Source organism: Chaetodon trifascialis, chromosome 9 (genome assembly GCF_039877785.1).
Source record: "Chaetodon trifascialis isolate fChaTrf1 chromosome 9, fChaTrf1.hap1, whole genome shotgun sequence".
Taxonomy (NCBI): domain Eukaryota; kingdom Metazoa; phylum Chordata; class Actinopteri; order Chaetodontiformes; family Chaetodontidae; genus Chaetodon; species Chaetodon trifascialis.
The window spans coordinates 12,998,251-13,021,082 of record NC_092064.1 but is presented as its reverse complement, the minus strand read 5'-3'; the positions used below and the strand labels follow the sequence as shown (position 1 = coordinate 13,021,082).

Genomic DNA, 22,832 nt, shown 5'->3' with positions numbered 1-22,832 from the left:
CCACACATAGCACCACAAACACTACGTCCTCGCAATGACTCTGAACAAACCCAGGAGACTCCTAAAAGTATGATTACCAGCAGCTAATATTAGCAAGGCAGCTAAGAGAACACAACATGTGAATACAGTCCCATTCTAATGGGATTAACATTACAGCAGGAGGTGGGAATGAAATGTTCACTGCGCTCCTCTGTAATTTAAGTCATTGTGAATTACAGGATAAGGTCGGTAATAGAAATGGACATTCTGCAGGACAAATCTGAAAGTGCCACCAGGGGGGCGAGGGAGAGCTGAGGGGAGGCGCAGAAGACGAGAGGCAAAGATAGCCGATGACAGATGAGGTGAATTTGCCATACCTCAGTCGAAGCTGAACACAAAGACATGAAACACATCGACGTACCATTCAGTGTGTCTAACGCTTCCTGAGGACATAATCACCGTAGTTTCAATGAGAAGTCATGGAAAAAAGGCACATCAGAACTTCCTTGATAGTCGTCACTTTTTTAGGTTTTCTGCTATATTGAAGTAATCCAGTTGTATATTCATGGGTATGTCATAAACAACAGCACAGTGGTGCCAATATGCAGAAATGTAAAGAAACTGAAACACAGGAGGCTCAAAAGAGATTAGCTTCCTGTAGCAGATAGCACAACGGTCCATTTCATGGCTTTACTTTTTTTAGGTTGCTGTTAGCATGCGTCCATCTATTAGATGGCAAAAACATATTTGATTTACCTTATTTTCACACAAAAGTCAAATTTCAAACTGAGCTATTTAAGGTAGAAAGACAAGGAGCTCCACCTGCTTAAAAAAAACCCTCTTTTTTCACTTTAAAGTACAAAGATACTCCAAATTAAATTTAAGGACAGGCAAGTGTGCTGAAAAGCCCAACTATGTGTCAAACCAAAATCTCACCCTCTGTTTCCTCAGCATGTAAAATGCCGTCCTCTTAAGTGCAAATTTCTACAATTGAACCAAAGACACCACACTGTACAGAGGAGGGGGACAACAAGTCTAATGGGACCTGAACAGGGGATGCCTAACGAGAAGCTCTAACAGGTGTTTCTCATTAAAGCCGGAAGAAACGAATATCTAGTGCAGAGAGAGAGAGAGAGAGAGAGAGAGAGAGAGAGAGAGAGAGAGAGAGAGAGAGAGAGAGAGAGAGCAGAGTGTGAAGAGCAATGAGGAAAGAAGCAAACGATGAGCTGATATATTCCCGTGTTATTCATTAGTGTCTTACAGGAAGCTGATATTAATGATTCACTGTCCATAAGATTCCCCATCCCCAACACATACACACAAACGTGAAAAACAAGCTTGCTGACTGTATCACCCTCTGACTCTCCCTCTTCTCTCGCTCGCTCTGCGGCCGTCTGCAGTCTGTCAAATGAAAAACAGATTTGTCTTCTAATCTCGAATGACTCTGCTTTTTGTTCTTGCTGATTTTGCCCAATAACACCCCCCCCACACACACACACCTCTTTTTTTATATATAATTCTGTGTATGAGTGTGTGTGCTTCACGTTAACCACTGCAGGTGCAGGTCAAAGACAGAGCAGAGCAAAATTAGTGAAACTGGAACCAATAGGTTACCACAATCTCCATGCCCACACACACGCACGCACACACACACACACACACACACACACACACACACACACACTCTTACTTCCTACCTCCCACATGGTTTTTCTCTCAAAATCTAGTCTTTACCTATCCTAATTACCCAGCTGGACTACTGACCCATCACATTGGGGAACTGCTCTGATTAACCCTCAACACCCAAACTTGCCTTCCTCCCCCCAAACCCCTTCACCTGCCTCACCATCCCCAGGCCTCCCTCACCCACCACCTGCAGCACTTCGCTGCACATGGACACATTCACTCCATTAACCATCAAACTGGCCCACGCCAAAGCCCACGTGTTGGGGGGGGGGGGCGGCTCTCATTAAACACTTTGAGCCTCAACAGAATCAATTACAGTGATGTATCGATTTGTCAGCAGTGTCCCAGTGGCTCAGCCAGGGGACCGGGACCTGCCGCCGAACAGGGGGGACCAGGGGACAAATGGAAGGATTAAAAGGAGAATGGAATGGAGAGGTGGAAAGATGAAAGGGCAGCAATGGAGGAAGACATAAGGGAAGGGGAGTTGGAATTAGGAAGGGAGAATTGGTGAGGAGGGGAAGACAAAGAAGGGTGTGAAGGAAGAGGAGAGCTGGGAGGACTAAAGTGGTGAAGAAGAAATGGCTGAAGGAAGAATGGTGGAAGAAGAAAAGGGCAAGGTAGAGAAAAGAGAGAGTAATGGAAGGAGGGAAAGAAATGTAGACCTGCAAAGGGAGGGAGGAGGACAAAAGAATCAAAAATACATTTCCTTATCAAACTAGATTGCGTTCTCCCTCCTCGTGCCGCCCCATTTCTTACACGTCCTCTGTTCACCTCTCTTTAATTCCTATCCTCCACCTCCTCAAACGCTCTGTTCTTTGTGTTTTCTCTCTTCATCTCCCTCTCTCCTCCCCTCCATTATAACTTTCTCTGCCTGAACTTTCTGTCCAGGACATACTGTGTTTCTGTCTCCAGCGTATAGGGTCATTTCAGTGTAGATGTGGCCATAACCTTGAAAGTAATACCCAGCCTCAACTTAAAGCCAGGTGGGCTTTGAGTTGAGGACCACCACAGGGAGATGGTCAGGGCGACATAATAGTTCTGTATGTCCATGAAACAGGGATTTGTATTTATTAGAATAAGGAAAATATGGGGTCATTTGGGCTTGAGACAATTTAATCCATCTGTCCATCTACGTTGGAAGATAACTGAGCTCATGCTTGCATTTTACGACCACATCTGTGGCGTTCATACATGCACAAACAAGATATCCCATTATTATCTTTCACTATTTGCCAAAGTCATCCCGCACCTGTGTTACACTCCGCTGCTCGATCTATTCAGAGCCAGGGAATAATGGGGTAGTAGACGCATACGGCAGCCCGCACAAACTAGGTAGCTATGAGGCTTTTTATGTTTCACAGATGACAGACAACACGCATTCTCCTTCTCCTGTAATGAGGCAGCAGGGCTCCAACAGACAACATGGGACATGATTAGATGGCACATCCACGGCAAATGTGCCTCCAACCTGACAACCACAGAGGGAAAAGAAGGCAGTCATTCATACAATGGTGTAAATAGTGTACTTGAAGAGGCGCACAGGTACAATACAACAAGGCTGGATGCCTCAGTCCTGGTGTGTTGTCAGGGTCAAGGGTCTCTGCCCTTACACATGAGGATACACCGACATAATACTCAAACCGAGCCGTCCATCACAACAGTAAAACTGCAGTGAGAGGCTCAATATTCCCTGCCATCATGTCCACACCATGTTTTCCTGCTCTTAAACGCAGATCTTTCATAACCACATTAATATGTGGTTTGCTCTTTCAAAGTGAATAAGTGTTGTTATCTGCTACAGAATATATATCTGCTCTGTAAGGAATCATGTCAGAAAAAAAAGCCATGGGTTCTCTGTCTACATAGAGGGAGAGCTTGTTTCCATACAGCCAGTAAAATCTTGCATAAAGCAGCTACGTCAGCATACTATCTTAACGGACGGGATTAATGATGTCACCAACCGTCACACTGTTATGCATAATTAGCCTGTATTTTGTTAGCATTCAGTTTGTAAACATTAGCTAACCCTAACCTCATCATTAACTCATTTCAGTTTGTAATATCCTTGCTTTCCCTTTCGTGTGTACTTTATATCGTATTATATACATTTCAAATGATGAACAGTGACAGTGACAGATGATAATGGATAGCACGCCAAACTTGGCAAAAATGGCGTGGCGGTCTCAGAGTGCCCCGCGGTTCCCTCTCCTTCCAGAAAGAGTAGGTGGTCCCACTCAGCCAGACAGCAGGTACCAGACTCTGAACAACAGCCCACATCAGCTTTCCTGCTGATATCTCTGTGTGAACCAACTTAACGTCTAAACGCGAACGTCTGGTCCTGCACCTGAGCTTGATGAACCACCAAACATTCGCCGGGAAACGTTCACTGCTAACGTTAGTTTGCTGCTCAACTGTTACACATTAAAAAGTATGTAAACTTACCTGCAAATGTCATTTAAGTCCGTTTTGATGTCGGTGTGGACCTCAATTTTCGTAACTACTGCTGACGACACGCCGTCCCCAATTAGTGAGCTCAACCTCCACCTGCTGTCAATCAAACTGAAGGGGGCACGAGCGTTTCTGATGTTTACCGGAAGACGGCTTTTTCTCCGAAAAAAAAAAAGTATTACACATTTTATAATCAGTAAACATTAATTATGAAACATTTTATTGACTCACATTTTATGGTTGTGTTTAGGCAAATTAAAGCATTTTGTCAGGACTTTTCTGACAAATAAAAAGATCAAGACCAAAACCTCAACTTCACCAAAGTAATGCAGTGGCCTAAACCCCACACGCGCTGGATGCAGGACCCAAAAAGTCAAAGTCCTGCACTTTGTATGCCTACGATCCACACCAACTACCTCTCCATGGCTTCCTTGAAGTACAATAATTTGACACTTCTTGGACAGGAAACATGCTACATGTTAAACATACTGTAATTTTTCAGTGAAATATAAAGGACAGAGATCAAATGTTTAGAGGGGATTCCCTTTAGAGTTCATAACAAGACTTATCAGTGAAGAACAAGTTGGGGAAAAAAGAAAACTTCTACATTAGGAGTGCTATTTCTTCCATTTTCCCCACTTCAGTTTATATATGTGAACTCAAATTGTCACACATGGATGCCGCTGCTGTCCTTCGCAGCTCGCTGTAGGTGACTTGTGAGACTCTGTGAACACCGGAGTCCTTTCAGGTGTATTGTGGGTGAGAAAAATCAAATGAGTTTTCATCAGAAAACAAGTGGACAGGCAGCCAGAGGCAGAACAAAGTGCTTCCACCGTGCAAGCTGCTGTCGGAGAAAATGCCAAAACCCATGACATCCACAATGACTAACGCGCTAAAAATCACAGCGACTCTTGAGGGGAGTGAGAGAGGAAGAAGGGAATCACATTCTTCTATTAGGTTTGCCACCAATGTCCTCTGTGTTACGTTTAAAATGAAAAAGGTACAAGGTTTCTACCACAATTCACTGGAAGGAAAAAGTTTCACAAATTCAACCCTGATGATGAAAAAAATTTGGACTCATAACACAGCATACGTCCGTCTGCTTCTTCACAACACACCCGGTCTGAACTCCAGTTCTGGAGAAGGGTCAGTTAATATAGTGGAGTTAAATGTCAACTCCTCCAGTTTCACTGTCTTTCTGACAGCATCAACAACATCACAGGCAGCTCCAAATCTAACAAAGGTCAGCTCACTTTTTCCATTCTCTGTCCCTCTTTGTATGCATGAGTGTGTGAAGGAGAGAGAGAGCGAGGTAGAAAGGTAGAATGAGAGAGAGAGAGAGAAAGAGAGAGAGAGAGAGAAGATCTCAGAGTTGTTTAAAGCAAGACTGCCCGTTCAATATCCATCAGATTTATGTCTCTGTTATTTTCTTCTCCTAAACAGTAAGTGATAAACTCAGTGAAGGACACAATAACACAGATCTACCTTTTCACCTCTCTCTGCTTGTCTGTCTCTTGCTCTCTCTGTCTTTCTCTCTCTGTCCCTGTGCTATCAATCCGTCTTGCGGTGATTGCCACTGGATTACAGGGCTTTTGCTGTCCACTTCTAGCGATTAATGTCAGGACAAATAAAAAACCCTTATATCCCTCCATGATGACTGAAGTAAAGAGCGGAGCCACGCCCGCCCACGCTCATATTGACACACATAAACACACGCGGTGCACAAATGAGCCTTAATCTTCAATTCAATCACAAAGTTGGCATGTGTGACATCCAGCCGACCTGAGTTTCTCTGTGTGTGTTTGGTTGTGTAATGCGGGTGTGATTTAATCCCGTTGGTCCTTGTTTGATGCTCACATGCACATCAGCCAGAGACAAAGTAGTGGATGGTGGGCTGTGAACTCAGCTGAGGACAATGGCAGTCATGACAGATTAGGACTGGCTGTGGGGAGTAATGCAAAACAGCACAAGTGAGGAAGAACCCACTCACACACCAGCAGTACATGTACACATTCACCAGAGATGACAAACCAGTTCCAGTGCCTGGTGTTTATCTTCCCTCCACTCCTGCACACACATACAGACAGATGGCAGCAGTGGCCATTGGCACAGTTCCTTATTCCCTCCCTTACAAACATAATTTATCACCTGCAGCAGCCTCTTCAGTGTGTGTGTGCGTGTGTGTGACCTGATCCAGTGCCACCCTAACCTTATTAAGAAACAAACTAATCACAACAGAGAAAAATGTTGTGCGACCAAGCCCTGTAGGTAAAACTGGCACTGCAGCCAACTGTCCCGTCAACGTCTGGCACTTAACGAACGCTCACAGGTACACAAGCAGACGCCTGCTGAGGATGAAACCAAACTTGCTGTTTATCTTCCCTCACCTCCCCTCCTGCCCTCGTTTTCCCATGTTTGTTTTATACCTTCAACAGGCATGTATGTCACAGCATACACAACAACATAAACATTGCACACAGAAAACATGGAGTCATACAAAAAGAGGGACAAACCAGAACTTAAAAGATTTAATCAATATTCAGCATTTCAAGTGATTATATTTTCATTTTCATCCATTTGCAACACAAGAGTTCCCTGCAGATTCAGTCTTAGGTGCATCTGCACCAGCCTCTGTACCACGTGAACACAATTTACGTTTACATCCATTGTGCACTTTATTCTCCACGAGTGCACGTCTTCTGATTTGTTCTCATGTAACAAGCGTGTTTATGTGTTTAAGTGCATGTGTGTGAATATCTCAGGGTAGTAAGAGGACACTCTGCTGGTCTCTCTGTGCGGCCGCATCCTCGTCCTTCTGTTCCTCGCTGACTCCGCCCCTGCAAGACCAAATCCACCAGTCAAAGGTAGAACATTCAACATACACAACACTCAAACACCAGCCTATGATTAAAGAACAGATGCACAAAGTTCCAGTAGTTTCAGATGCAGACAACTAGGATTCTGCTCCAAAAACATTTGTTATATATTCAGTCGGGCACACCAGCTGAAAGTTTTTGTGTGGTTCACAGCACACACTTGATCAAATCTGAATGGAGAATCCGATATCTTAAACACTAACAAGAGAGCAGAAGCTGACATACAGATTTCAAGTTTTAAAATGAATTTAAAATAGAAGCACAGTTCAGCCGAGGTCTGATGCTAAATATTAGTATATACAGACCTGCATAGAAATTTCATTCAGAGTATTAAACTATCACAGAAGCAATCACAAGCACGCATTAAGGTGTAAATATACCTGAGTGTCTCAGCTAGAAATGGTGAATCTCAAATGTCTCACTTTTCATAACCAATTTCAAGCCTCATGTTCGATTACTGTAAATACTGCACTGTACAAGCTGTACAGTCAGAGAGAAAATTCAGAACACGTCCATTTTCCAAATATTAATGTGATACTGCTGTGCAAGTATGCACTGACTGAAGGTTAGATCAAAGACAGCCAATAGACTGAGGCAACACTAAAGCACAGCCAGGCAGCTGGAAGCAGTTCAGTCAGAGCAAAGGTAGATGATGAATAGTTGTCTGGATATGAGGTAAGCATAGACGAGGTCATAGTTAGCACACACGCATTAATGGATATACACATAATATACTGTATACAGCATTCACTTGCGTTGTGTGGGTGTACTTCAGAGTGTACATGTCCTATTACTGGAACAGTCACTAAAAGGAATGTATATTTTATAGGTTTTATACAAGACTAAATTATAAAGCCACTCAAGTTTTCCTGGTTACACTGTTACTGTGTATGATGGTGGGCAGCAGGGACCACTCTACAGTAGAACTCCATTATCATGCATTTTCTCCACAATGCAAGAGCAACCACCACTCATCACAGTCTAAAAGAACAGCTTGTAAAATCTAAATTGTGCCACTCTGGGTACCTGGTGGCCGAGAGGAGCATTAAACTGAGGGGTCCTGTGGGAATGGTATCTATACCTAAACTTATATTAAAAGTGCAGCTTTGTGTTTGACTTTTGCAAGATTTTCATCCAGGATAGTAAAACATTTGCTCTATGGTACAGAATAGTGGAAGCATCTCAAAGACAAATCCATATTTTCCTATTTCGATAAGTAAGTGGTAAACCTCATATTTAAAAAATTCTATGAATTGAATATTGTTACATTGACCAAAAACTGCAATGAGAGGGGAATGATAGCAAAAGACAATACCTCTACAGCTATGTCAAACTAGTCCGATTAAGTGCATCTGTGTGTGTGTGTGTGTGCGTGTGTGTGTGCGTGTGTGTGTGTGTGTGTGCGCGCGTGCGTGCGTGCGTGCGTGCGTGCGTGCGTGCGTGCGTGCGTGCGTGCGTGCGTGCGTGTGTGTGTGTGTGTGTGCATGTCTGAAGGATGTAAGGAGCTGTTTTAGGAGCCCTCTGTGTAGTATGTGTTAATCCAGTTATTACATGTCTCAATGTGATATTCACAGTGCTCTGCTCAGCACAAGGCCTCTAGCGCAGATTATGCCCACTACACACACACGCACACACACACAAAAGATCAACAATGCACAGACACACACACACACACACACACACACACACACACACACACACACACACACACCCGCGCACTCATTTTGGAATATGAGAAAAATACATTGACACTCTGGCTCTCTGTCTCACACACATGCACACATTAAGCAGCACATTAACGCCTGATACCCTACATGCTGTCAAAGCTAAAGTCGTTCTGCTGGCTAACGATCCATTACACACTGCACATATCCAACAGAGAGAGGGATTGACAGAGCACAAAAAAGAGAGATTACCCCCCATCGTGACCACTGGAATGGTGGAGGAGTATAGGGAAGTGTAGGGGGAGAGAAAGCAATGGATTACATGCCGATCATGGCGAAAAGACACAGACAACAGTGAGAAAACAGGAAGTTACAGAGCCTAGACTAACAAGGAAAAAAGCCTTTCAGGATGTCAAATTGTAATGGATACTTTAACAGCTGCCGAAGCTGCAGGTACTTCTAAATTCTAGAGGGCGTGCAAATGTCCGAAATGGGCGGAATTCAATGAACTAACTTTTTCAGGTTTGGTAACAAATATACACAGGGCTCTGCTTTCCTGAAGCATGGCCAAACACAGCTTTGGTAATTTTGTGGCCGGGTTTGCCTGGCACACCTGGTGTGCTTGCATACATGAAGGATTCAGAGAGAAAGCATCATCATATATTACAGGTGGGCTGTGACCATCACAGCCAGCCACATTCACCGCTTTCATCCCCTTTAAACACAGAGCACTCCACTGACAGTTTGGGACTCCTGTGGAGAGTTTTCTTCAGAGGGATCTTGCTGGAAATCTTTGATTGAAAATGCTGAAGATCGAATCATGTTCTTTATGCATAACAGAGTACAATTTTATATGACATAACAATCATCCATACAATAAGCATCTGCAGTTAAAAACCACCATAGTGCCATAAATAAAAGCAGAATTTAAAATTGCAGTCGATTGTCTTAATGTGGTATTTCTTTATTTCAGTTAAATTTGATTGTTTTACGTGCAAAACCAATTGCTGACAATCTGGGAACAAAATAGTTGCCTAATCTTCATATTGCAACATAGACATGATCCTCTTTAGGCGACACTTTGCGCAGACTGGTCAAAAAGAAGATGATGTGCACAGCTGTTCCTCCACTGTTTGTACAGAGACTGCAGTGAAAACTGTATAATGACAACTATAAGTCTGATGTGCACATGAGCACGGAGGTTTCTGTGGTTATTCTACAACAATCTGGTGCTTGTTGCACAAAATTTAACCGGTAGATCTTCCGTGCATAATTGTGGCTTGACAGTGTGTAACATCACTCCAATTAGAGACTGCAGATGAAACAGACACCTGCTGCCTTCAGATGACTGTAAAGAGAGTCAGCAGAGCAAAGGGAAGGCTTTCAGTGGAGGCTATTGTCGTGGATTACGGAGCTGGAACGAATTTTCTTTATTCTCGCTGGCGTTAATGAATGATCAAAATGTGTTTTTTCTGTGGGACCACATGTCAGCTGGTTGCAGCAGGCGTTCTGTGATTTTAGAGCTATAAATAGTTGTACCTTCACTAAATAAAGTCGGCAAAATGTTGTCCACCTGCTCTGGATAGGCAGATGGCGGACTATGCGAGACACATTCATTCTTGGCACCAAGACTGCATTAGTTTGTGTGTGCATGTTACCCACCATGTGAAATGATGACTTTCATGCTGATCTTGACTTTCATCGCTTCCTGCTTCAAATATTGAAGCCTGCTGCCCTGTTTCTGAGGTAGATATCAAGAGAGGTTAAATGTTTATGGCTTTATTTTAAAACCATCATCACCACTATTTATCCAACATCCCACAACACCCTTGTTTGGTTAGCTGGTCATACCATGATGCTGTGTTTGCATACATGACTCGTGTACTGTAGGTGCATGTCTGTACCCTTGGTCATGAGTTTGAGTTCCTGCTCCAGTTCGTAGATTGTGTGTGCAGTTGTGTCAGTGTCCAGATCAGGGTCCTCACAGCCCGCCTGGTCCACGCTACAGATATCCACGATCTCTTGGGCTGCCCGGGACAACGGGCGAAACGCTGGACCCAATTCTGAGCCCAGCGTGGGATGAAACAAGCAGCAGGCAGCAGTCACCGGAAACTGAGTTGGTGTGGACTTTTCAGAACGGTTGGACCCTGAATGAGAAAGAAAGAGAAATGTTTGGAGGTGGTAGGATAAATATACAGAAGGATCAATGGATGTGAGGACATACAGTAAAGGTATCTTACAAAAACAGCTAGAGAAAATGTGAATGCAAGAAAGAGATAAGAGGAGATGTAGAAAAAGACGAGAGAAAGGAGGAGGAAGGGAAGGGGTACTCGGCTCGGGATTCAGGGAGAGAGGGTGAGAGACGGAGAAATGATCACAACAGTCAGTGGAATGAGCGGTGTCTCATCCCACTCCACTCCGAGCCACATCAAATTGAATCAGATTGAACATCCATCCCCACCTGCTCACTGTAAATTACATCGAGGCCCCCATTGAGAAGCTATGATGGGGAGGGTGTGTGTGCGAGTGTGTGTGGCTCATGCTGCGTGCTGTCTAACCAGCTCCAGTGTTAAGTCTTTCATTCTTTCAGTCTTCCATTGTCTCCTTAACTCTCCCTACCTCCTCCTGGTGCCTGCCTCTGTCTTTCAACTGGCACAGAACCTCCACTTAGTGCTTCACAACCACCTGCACTGTCAAACTAAACAGCATGGGAGGAATGATGCATGCAGCACAGTGCTGCTGGCGCTCTCACACACACATTCCCCCAGACTCAATTCACTTCTATTTCAAAGTAGACAGGACATATATCTAGATTTTGGTGACTGATAAAGCTCTGTGCTCGAGTTAGAATGTATTTAGTGTAAATTGAGAGTGAGATTAAAATCTGATCTCACTTAATGGCCTTCAGTGAGATTTCAATCTTTCTTATTTTGCATGCACTGTAAGCACTACACAGTATATCAACAGTATAGAGTGTGTGTGTGTGTGTGTGTGTGTGTGTGTGTGTGTGTGTGTGTGTGTGTGTGTGTGTGTGTGTGTGTGTATATACACATATATATATCTGATTGAGGTGTTTATATGGAGCATTTTATTCTGCTTGGTCTTTTAAACCAATTATAATCATCATAATGTGTCTTTTTCACATGGCTGATTGAAACGTCAGGTATAACTGGGGTCTATGCATATACATATAGCTAAAATGAAGCCTGCAAAAAACAAAAAGGTAAACCAAATGCTGTGAACTTGAAACAGAGTTCCCCACTCAAAAAGATGCATGGGAGCACACATTCATTAATGGCACAAGGGAGCCAAAACACAGATGTTTCGGCAAGAAGCCTTCCTCCGAGTGCTGTCAGACAGCACATTGGAGCGTCACACCGACAACACAGCACAATGAGGCACACAGAGTGAGGCAACTTGCCGAAACGCCTGTGGTTAGGTTCCCTTGTGGAATTAGAAATATTGAAAACATGCTGAGCGCTCAAGAGTCCTTCTGATGCTATAATTAAACATACTGAAAAGGATTTGAGCTCTTCAGTGGTCTTACAAGAGCGGACGCTTGAACTTTATTCCACCTTAATGCAAGTGAGCACAAGGTGGGCGTTGGTGGCTCAAACTATTTGCGTTAGAGGTAAAATGAAGTGAGTAAAGAGAGGAATAAAACATAAAAATGATAAAAGAATGCCACAAATGTGTGAAACTTTGGCACAGCAGGAGAAAATGGGCAAGATTCATGACAAAAACAACAGACAGCAGGGCTCAATGGCGTGGCGGTGTAGAAAGAAGGGACCGGTGGAAGAAAAGAATAAACACAGATGTTTACGGTGAAATGGGAGTATCAGATATATCACTGAGTAGAACAGATTAACGTCTTGTCACTCAGGTGTCTGTGGTGTGTGTAGATGCAAATGTGTGTGCGTGCGTGTATTGGGATAAACAGATTACTGCAGTGTTTCTGGGTTCTCAGGATGGGAGGTGATGAGCTGACACATTCCTGGACCGAGTCCCAATCCTGCATGTGTATGTGTACAGTATGCACATGTACGACGTGCGCACCTGTTTGTGTTTCAGAGTGATACTGTATAATCTCTTTAAGAACCCCGCGTACTCAGTGCCAGGAAAGTGTGGCTATATGCAGAAATGAGCCGCATTAACTGTGTACGATACAGAGTTCTGGGTGTATGAGAGAAAAATAAGTAAGAGTTAGAGGTCAGCAAGCTTGATAGTGTTCACACAGACAAAAATACACACAAGCGTACCAGATGTTCCAGCTTCATTCGCTGATATTTCTCTTCTACTGGTGGGTCTGGTGGGTGTGGTTGAGTGAATCTGAATTCCGGTCGGCTGCATGCGGTTGTCCTTCATCATTCTGAAAACCAGGTGTTCCTCAGTGTAGGTACCGAGGCTGGTGCTTGGCCAAAAACCCTGTGACCCTTAAAGAGTGGGAGAAAAAGTAAGAGAGGGTACACATAATCTGAGTTGGAAAAAAAAAAACTCTCACAAAGACCAGCCATGCATAAATGCGTGGAACATAAAATGTGTTTCAAAAATACTGTTTTAAATCCCATAAACGTCTCTGTTTACCCTGTTTAAAAAAGCATCCCCTCACTCTATCCACTTTCACATGCTTTTATTTCCCTACAAAATGTGTGGAATATCTGGATACAAGACAAATGAAATCCCAAAGCACAGATCATGAAATGTCACGCTGCTATCAGTTGGACATATAGCTCATAAATGGAAATAGCAATGCATTTGCTTTGCTATCTGACTCCAACAGTGCAATTTTGTGTTGATTCAATGCATGGAATAACTTTTTGGCTATGACAGTGCATCAATGCCACATAGAATACAAAGCTGTTGCATGAATAATGGAATATGGTTATTCATTTCCACGGCTGTTTATCAAATTAAAATTTCAAATTAGGTCATGGTTACAAATGGCTGAAATCATGCATTGACTTAGCCCTTCCAGTGTGCACTGCATTTCAGAGAATCACAACACATCCATTACATTTGATACAATAATCCATGTGTCCATTCAGCAGCAGCATGTGTACTGGACCAATATTGCTTAACAAGCCTGTTCAGCCAATCCTGACAGCTGCAGTGCAATTACCGCAGTTTTCTTCTTTCTCTCCAGTGGTTAGCCAATCAATTAATACGATTGACTGGATGGAGAATCTACTAACTAGTCGAAATCAGCTGCAAATGAAAACAGGAAAGGAGCAGTCGGACAGCCAGCTTTTAATGTTGAAGAATATGGAGAGAGTTGAGGCACTTTTGAAAAAAAAAAAAAAGGGAGAGATACAAAAATGGCTAAAAATGCATACAAAGATACCAAGTCTTCATGCATTTGTCTGCTTGTCTGTCTACCTGTTTGTCATCTTACTGCTCATGTCAGCATACAGCTTCCTGTTTCTCTTCTCCCTCTCTGTCTGTTTCTGTGCAGACTTGGCCACTGACCTTCCTGTCTTCCCGTCTATCTGTCCGTCAGTCTCCTTCTTTCTGTTCGACTGGATGCACGAGACAGAAACTGCACACTAACAACCTCATTTTCTGACTGACCGAGTGACAGAGAGTAAGAGCAGAGAGGAGAGAGAGGTGGTAAAACCTGTTGGATCTCAGCCCGCCTGGAAAAAAAAAAAAAAAAAAGGGAGACAGATGGAGGGATGGAGGGATGGAGGGACATAAATGAGTGCAGAGTGTTGTCAAGGTGATATTCCTCCTCTCTAACCTTTCTCTCTCATTAACTTTGGAGCTTTAACGATGGTGGCAGAGACAGTGTGGAGTGGCTGAATGGTGCGAGGAGGGTAGTGGTGCCCTTGTGGGAGTCTTTCACTGTCAACCTCATTCATTTAACACTAGCTTGACAATGAAACAGTGAAAAACTGGGCTTTGAGACTCGATGAAGGAAATCGTTGATGGGATCACTTTGGGCCCTAGCAGCTTAGTTAAGCAAACAAAGTGCGAATTAGAAATCCTTGCTCAATCAGAACAGTAGGTGCTGTTTGAAATGCAGTAATGTAAATCAGCAGCCTTGGACAAGAGTAAGTGTAATGAGCATCATGATAAATTATTGTGTTTGATTCGATCCAAATGTTATTACTTTAACTCTGAGGCAATTTGGAGGTGCAGGGCTAGACTTCCAACAGCCTTGCTGGACAGTTTGAGCACCTCATAGACATGACCATTTTACAAATCAAAAAGCAGAAAATAATTTTCAAAACTTTTCAAAAGCCTCTTTTTACAGCAGTATTTATGTGGTGTAATTCAAGGTGAGAGAAGCAATGAAAGAAAAGAGGAGGAAGAAGAAAATCCCAAATCACGAATTAAATGTCTGTGCATTATCTTGCCAGAAAAGGGTAGTGATGGATAATAATGAAATATGTAAGTCAAAGAAAAGGAAAGAAACATTAATAACTGCAGTACAAAAACAAAAAAAGTTGTGCTGGAATAGGTTTTCTCACATTGTAAGCTGCATTTTCTGGACAGTAATGACTAATTAAACCATATGTTTTCAGGGGTGTTGTGTAAGAAAGATGCTACCGCACTGACGACATATATGTTTCAACATTCCTCTCAAAGGTAAAGTCAAAGTATACTTGGTGCGCCATGTGAAGGACAAAAACATAATTATCTACACTGGAAACAAGAAGAAGGCTATGTTGTCTGGGAGAGAAGGGGGGGCGGTCTCTGAAGGTCTGTGTGTGCGCCTGTGTTCAAGTACAGTTTAAGAAAGTAAAAAAAAAAAGAAGCATCCAGACTTAGACACATGCAGGCAAAGACATGCATATATGCACACGCACGCACACACGCACACGCACACGCACACACACACACACACACACACACACACACACACACACACACACACACACACACACACACAAAATAAAAAGGCATCTCAGAAAAGCTCCCCTTGGACTCACCAGTAGTAAATTATCGGTGTTGTCCCCCATCTCTCGTTTTCCACCAAGCAGCCAGTGCTCCTCTGGGTTTAAAACTCATTTTCATCTCTCTTGTAAGCTCTACATTTTTACATATTTGTTCTAAATCCTATTATGAGGCCTTTGTGATATGAATAACGCTTGCAAATTGGAAAGTATCTCCAGGCAAGAGCTGGACACAGAGGTAATCTTCACAATCTAATCTCTTGAAGCACAAAAACAGCAACGGCACTTTCTGTTAACTTATAGGAAAACATGAGCCAGTTTAAGGAAATGAAAAAACTCAATAAAAGAGGAGTCTAAAAATGCATACGCCTAAAAGTACTTCTCTTCTTCAAATTACCTGTTGGGTCTGAATCGTAGAGTGAAGTTTGGCTTGTGTGCAGCGAGTCACAGTATGTCTGTTCTGGTGTGTCTGAGTGATCAGAATTCATGTCCAAACCCAGAGGCTGAAACCCATCCAGATCACAGAACTTCTCTGGTTTAGACCCAGCACTCTGCTTGTGCATCACCTAAGGGGATATAGAAACAGACGGAGGGAAGCAGGAGGAGGGATGGAAGGAAGAAGGGGGTAAGCGGTAGAACAGGGAGGGAGTGGAAGGAGCAAGTGGAAGAACAGAGCATGTCAGAATGACATGATGGAGAGATGATACACAAATGGAGATAAGGGAGGAAGGGAGAAATGGAAAGAAGAAATAAATTATGGAGGGAGTTGAGGAGGGGATATGAGGAGGGGGTGTATGGAGGGTAAAGAGAGAGACATAGAAATAGAGTGAAGAGAGGACAGTATAATAAGGAATTAATAGTTTGGTCTCACAGCTTCAGTTTCATTTCCATCCTGACCAAATCAGTTCAAAGGACAAACTAAAACCCAATATCAATTCAACTTTTAGAAAGACAGGTAAGTGTGTTCAAATTTCTATTTTTCCATTTTCTGCTGTGCAAATGCACATTAATAAACCAGCGTCTTTCACTGGAGATTATTTCTCTCTCTCCCTGTTTCCTTTGTTTCCACTTGATGAATTGATTTTTAATTAACCCCTGGAGCTGGTGAGAGCATCTCACAGCGGTGTGGTAGGTTACCTGTTCTTCCCGCGCAAGTGTCCTCCTGTGAGACGGGGGTAAAATGAGGAAGCTCTGTTTAGTTAAGATTAGATCTGATGCATTAACATGCTAGCCATAGCACTGCAAGACACTGCAGATGGGCCGGGAGAAAATAGGAAGGAAGGCATGTGGGAATAGTGGTGCTAAGAGCGAGGAAGGAGCAAGGATGGAGAATGACAAAAGGAAGACAGGCCGGAAAGAAAGAAGAGAGGCATAACAATTAAATGGCAAGAGAGCAAACACAGTGATACTGCATTGGAAGAACAATTGAAGAAGTCTTTGTGCAGACCAGTGGCTCTTCATATCAAGAGGGATGGTGCAGCTGCCTGAACTATAGGGTAAAGGTAAAACAAAAAGGAGGAAGGGAAGAGGAAGAGGAGTCTGAGAATAGACAAAGAGATGGACCAAAGCAAAGAGAGGGACATAAAGTAAGAGAACTAAATGGAGGACAAGAGAGGAGAGGCGAGAGAGAGAGAGGTGAGAGAGAGAGAGAGAGAGAGAGAGAGAGAGAGAGAGAGAGAGGTGAGAGAGAGAGAGAGAGAGAGAGAGAGAGAGAGAGAGAGAGAGAGAGAGAGAGAGAGAGAGAGAGAGAGGAGAGAGAGAGAGAGAGAGAGAGAGAGAGAGAGAGAGAGAGAGAGAGAGAGAAAGAGAGATGGAAAAAATATTATCTAATCATTTTAGGAGCAGTTTGATTCAGGTCCAGAGGCCACAGATAACCACCATCTTCACAATCATGAACCTCATTTTGCTCCATCTTTTTAATAAAGCACTACTCGCCCTGGCCCCCCACCCTTATTTTTTTTTTCATTCCTCTGTCTCAGTATAAAGGATTCATACCATTAAATGGCTGATAGGTCATTTGGGACTATTCAAGCAGTGTCTTTTTAATCCACTCTGTTTCTCTTTTGTGCCTCAATCGTGTGCACCTTTAACACTGCTGCCTTAGGTGTCTCTGAGCCATAGATGAATAATGTAATTAGTGTGATACAAATGTTATAATGGATCAGGTAAGCTTCATTAAGAAACTAAATGTATGTCACTGAAGTCTTCATTCTATGGAATGATTATGTCCAGTGTACTGGTGTACTCGCCCGTTTATTCATTTTATGACCCAGTTTGAGGTTCTTCAAAGACAAACTTTAGGGTATTGGCATATAACCGTTACTGTTTCCATTCATTTTTTTGCAATCAAATATTTTTGAACATGTATCAATTGAGTGATAAATGTCATCATCATGGTGTCATAATACTGGTCACACAGGAACAGTGACTTCATGCCAAAACGCACTCACGGGCTGAACCCAGTCAAGGAATAATATTCCCTTACAAACAAGAGATTTGTGCTCCCCAGAAAATCATTTTATCATAGCTCTCTAGCCCAAGGTTCTTCCTCCAAGAAGCCAAAAGCATGTGGGAATATGGAAACATGTTACCGTGGATGGTTCTGACAGCTGTTCTTGCTCATCAGTCTGCAAATCTTTTTCTCTTTCTACATCTGCAGGAACAAAGCAATCTTCTAGATGAGATATGGCAGGATTCCCTTGCTGTTCTTCTGTGGATCTCCCTCTGGTTAAACATCCGTGCATCTGTGCTTCTTCGTCTGAAGAGTCGTCCTCACGTGGAAGAAGACCCAAGCTATCACTGGACATTTCATCTCCACTGTCTTGATGAAAAATACAAACATGCATGTTTAGAGGATGAAAGTTTTACTTTGAGCTATGATTCAAGATGTTTGTTTCAATATATTGGACTATAATCCATTATATTTTTGGTTCAAACAATATGACTTTCAAGGTGAATAGTCAGAGCACATTGACCCACTGATTTATCACGCTTTGAATCACTGAAGGTATACTTTCATCTTTAACATCCAATGAAAATTCTGAAATGTGATGTAAGCGTCCTTGACACCGCCACACATGCATCAAGCTCTAATAAGCTGATGAAGGAGGCATTTGGTGTCAGACTGGTCAAAGAGCTGTAGGAAGTGAAGGTTAAGAAAGATGCAAAGGATGAAGGAAAACACAGAGATGATGGATGAATAGAGGAAGAGAGGCAGAAGTGTGAAGTCAGGATGTGGGACCAAGTGAAGTAAAAGCAATTCTAAAGGGACAGCAAACCCTACCCTGCACACACACATCCACACGTTGCAAATGTGCACCCACGCAGACACACACACGCAAAACATACAGCGTATGAGAGTCAGCAAAAAACACTTCAAATAAATTGCTGTAACATGTGTACCTGAAGTAATCTTCTGTGAAATCATGTATGTGTGTGTGTACACTTGCACATATGAGAAAAAAGTGTGCATTTGCATCAATAAATCCTAATGTGTGCATGCTTGTGTGTGTATGTGTGTGTGTGTGTGTGAGCGTGGGTATGTGCTGTATACTAAGGGAATTCAGGGCCATTCTTTACAGTGTAATTACCTTCCTGTCTGTTGTAGCATTATGTCAGGTATTTACTTAAAACCCTAATCGATATTTAAAAAAAAAAAAAGAAAGAACACTTTTTATGGTTGGATCTAAATTGGCTTTGACAGCTCAGTGGAATAAAGGAAGCCATTACTGCTGAGAGCCACGAGCGTTTTATTCATATGAACTGCCTGGCCATTGAGAATTGTGTTCAGACAAAATGTAGCCTGGCAATAAAGTGTTCTATCAGGAATCACTTTACTGCAAAGAACTGAGCTTCCCCATCCATAAATATGAATTATTTTTTCCTTTTTCGTAACACAAATTTTGGTGCCCAGAAATGATTGCTTGATCTCTGGAAAATTCACCTAACAAGACTGTCTTCATATGCAAAATGCATCAAGTCTGTGGATGAGATTCTACCATGAATGGACTGTACGATGGAGTCATACTGTACGTAAAAATAGCAGTGCAGCGGAAAGTAAGGACGTTTAGGTGGCCACTTGAAATTTCATGCATGGTAAGAGCCTGACAGATTAAAAAAAAATAAACATGGGTACATAAAAACAGGCAAGAGGATGAGTTACAATAAAGCTGAGTCATTGTTAAGCTTTCAAGTATAGTGTGGGTTGCTGCTGAATTAGATGCTTGTAAGATGTGACAAGAGTGGTGAAGGTCAAAATTCTTGCAGCACTTGTAGTACTACAGAGGAGCAACTTCATTGTGAAATCCAGCACATTTCAGTCTTTCATCATGCTTTTGGGTCGAAGTTGTGTTCATCCTTATTACACCAGTGGCCTTCATCAGGGTACTCAAGAAGTTCATTTAAGCATTTCATCTAGATTTTGTTTTTTTAAGAATTTAAATGATGAGGCCCAGCCAAACAGGATGCCTCCATAACAAAATTGTGATCAATAATACAAGATGCTTGAGTTTTCACATCCAAGGTTGCCTCCTTTTTCCTTGCTAGTTGGCGAAATTATACCAGAAGCCCACTTCAATTTCAAGATCTATGCCATGAGAAATGTTTCGAAAATGCTGAGTAGAGGTGGAAATGTTCTTTCCAAATCACATGATCTCAGTTAGGGCTGTTAATTATATGAGGTGTTAATTGGCAAACGCTTTTTGAATAATGAGGAATCTTTCATGGAGAAACGAATCTCAAGAGGGACCGACTGAGAAAAAGAACTGTATCACTGGCATACATATGAATGTAGGAGGACTGATTTCTGATTGCATGCTTTGTTATTTCTGGAAATAGCGAGGAGCTTTGTTTGTACTCTTGGTGACAGGGAGTAGGCGTGGCACCTGATGTTCCAGTTGTAGTCACTACCCCCAATTAGATACACAATAGTGGTGCATCACACAGTGTGCTGATGACCATAACAAGAACAAAAATCAGACTGCATGCAAGACAGATCAAGTTTAGGACAAAGCTGGAGACAAGCTGAAACCTTAAGACTGCACAAGCCACACATAAAGATTGTTACCACCAACTTGCTCACATTCTTTGACAGTCAGGAAACAGCATGAACCTTATGACTGAGCAGAAACACTAGACAACCCACTGAATAATGGGTATGTAACAAGAATTTCTGATACACATGAAAATAGTTTCAATCCAGTCCATCTCATACTGTATAAATAGTAAACTGACTAAGCATTAGCAACCATTTCATTTTCAAAAATGTAAACTTCAAGTGGCGATTCGGTGCTCACCCACACACAGATACAGACAAAGAGAGATCATCATTATAAGCTGCTTACCAACTGATAGCTCCTCTTCCTCCTGATTTTTTACAGCCAGAGGACAAGTCTGGGTGACATTTAAAAGGTGTGATGGAAGTGATGGAGTACACTGTTCATCCGGAAGTGGCAGAGTTAATCTGTGGTCAACGGAGTTCAGGGTAGAGGACATAAAAACTGGAGCATGCTCATGTGTTGGAGTTGATCTTTGTCTAGAATGTGCATCTGGTGGGGACTCATTAATTAGAGATAAAGCCGATAGGGCTTTGACAGGTGGACTTGGTTCCAGAGATTTTGGTGGTGGATTTGGACTGGGAGACACAGCTGACAGCGGCAGCTGCAGTTGAGTATCTGATATGAGAGAGTCTGGGTCACAGAGGGAATGTTGGGATTGCCTTGAAGGCTCCAGATTGCTTGGGGTGGAATGGGAAAGCTTCAGTGATGAGATTGGTTCAGGGAATAATGGGGAAGATTGCCATTGTTCTGGTAACAGAGATGAGTCTATTTGTAATGGGGTTGATTGGTAAACTTTGGGCAATAAGGTTGACTCAAAGGAGCTTGTTGGTGACAAGGTGAAGGTAGACCTCAGGGAGGTGCATGGAGAAGGGGACAGATGCTCTTCTGAATTTGGTGGTCTGGCCTGAGCCAAGGGAGAGACATCATGTGCAAATGAGACTGAAGCCTCTGAGGATTTAGAGATCTCAGTTTGGGAATGTGATAAAGGTGGCGAGGACAAAAGCTGTGGTGTTCCACAGTCAGGTTTTGATTTATTGACCATGGGGGAGCAATTGGGCTTCTGTGATGTCCAGGTTGGAGTCTTGATTGATGTGTTTGAAGTCCTTGGAGTGTCAGTGGGGCATGCTGATGGTTTGCTTCCAGAGGACAATGCTGTGCAAAAGAGAACACAAAAAACAATAAGGATATTAGTTGCTTTTGCAGGCTTGTGGTCACACATATTTGTTATGAAAACACACGCACACAGGACTTTGTCACCAGTATAGGGATTATTAGGCGAGTCATTGAATCGGGCTACGCAGCAAGTGCTCAATCCTGATTTACCTCTGACGTCAAATATTTTTGATTGTGGCCCATATTCAATATAGGTGATCAAATCAACATTCACACCTGACCTGTATGTGTAGAAGACATCAATGTTCTACCACCAGGGATATTCATGACAAAACTGAGGCCACTGACTGAAGTCATGGTGTCATCACACACGTCCACTGGGCCTGGGGGCTTATTTCATCCACTACAGTTATGTGGTATACAGCCAAAGCCAGTTCGTGCACTTCATTTTTAGGCTCAGAGTTTTATAAATGTTGCCATCCACATACCTCTTCCAGTCATCTATCTGTCATGGTTTTTGGTGTTTGTTATTTCCTGTTTATCTCATGAGTCATCTTTTGCTTTTCTTCCTGTGTTTTCCTTCCTTTGTGATGGTTGATTTGTTTCACCTGTCCTCATTAATCTTCCAACCCTTGTGCATTTAAGTCTTTTCCCTCAGTCTGTGCCAGTTCATCCTTGTACCCAGTATGTCAAGAGTTCCAGTCTCTTTCCAGTGCTTTAGGACATTGGTTTTGTTTTTCCTGGATCGTGCCTGTTTTTGGACTTCGTTGACCTTCGCCTGCATCCTGTAAGCCTCTTGTTTATTGCTTTTTTTTGTAATAAATCATTTGAACTGCACTAGCTCTGACTTTGTAGTCTGTATTTTGCCCTTTCATTCCTTGTTTCCCAGTATGTACAAGTGTGACACTATATTTTTATGGGCTTTTAAACATGCACCGGTTACACCAACTTCAGTTTTCCCATAAGATTTCCTGCCACACCACTTAACAAATTCATCACTGTCATCACAAAAATGGAGGTATTTCCTCAGTACTATAACTACAGAAAAATGTCCCTTTTACTCCTTATTATTAAAAACACACAGCTTACATTTCATTGAGGGTTCTGCTTGTG

At 42.6% G+C, this 22,832-nt stretch overlaps 2 protein-coding genes across 2 annotated transcripts in view; one reads left to right on the top strand and one right to left on the bottom strand.

The window, feature by feature from the left end:
• serpini1 (serpin peptidase inhibitor, clade I (neuroserpin), member 1) overlaps positions 1 to 22,832 on the top strand; it is a 225,508-nt gene that overhangs the window by 82,068 nt on the left and 120,608 nt on the right. The gene's annotated exons all lie outside the window — the stretch shown is intronic.
• LOC139336855 (uncharacterized) lies at positions 6,863 to 20,984 on the bottom strand. The gene is made up of 7 exons (XM_070971139.1): positions 20,892 to 20,984; positions 18,141 to 18,370; positions 15,947 to 16,115; positions 12,913 to 13,086; positions 10,558 to 10,800; positions 10,316 to 10,394; positions 6,863 to 6,950 (listed from the first exon to the last, which is right to left on the bottom strand). The coding sequence occupies exons 2-7, from the start codon at positions 18,354 to 18,356 to the stop codon at positions 6,872 to 6,874; spliced, it is 960 nt and encodes a 319-aa protein (XP_070827240.1). The 5' UTR covers positions 18,357 to 18,370; positions 20,892 to 20,984; the 3' UTR covers positions 6,863 to 6,871.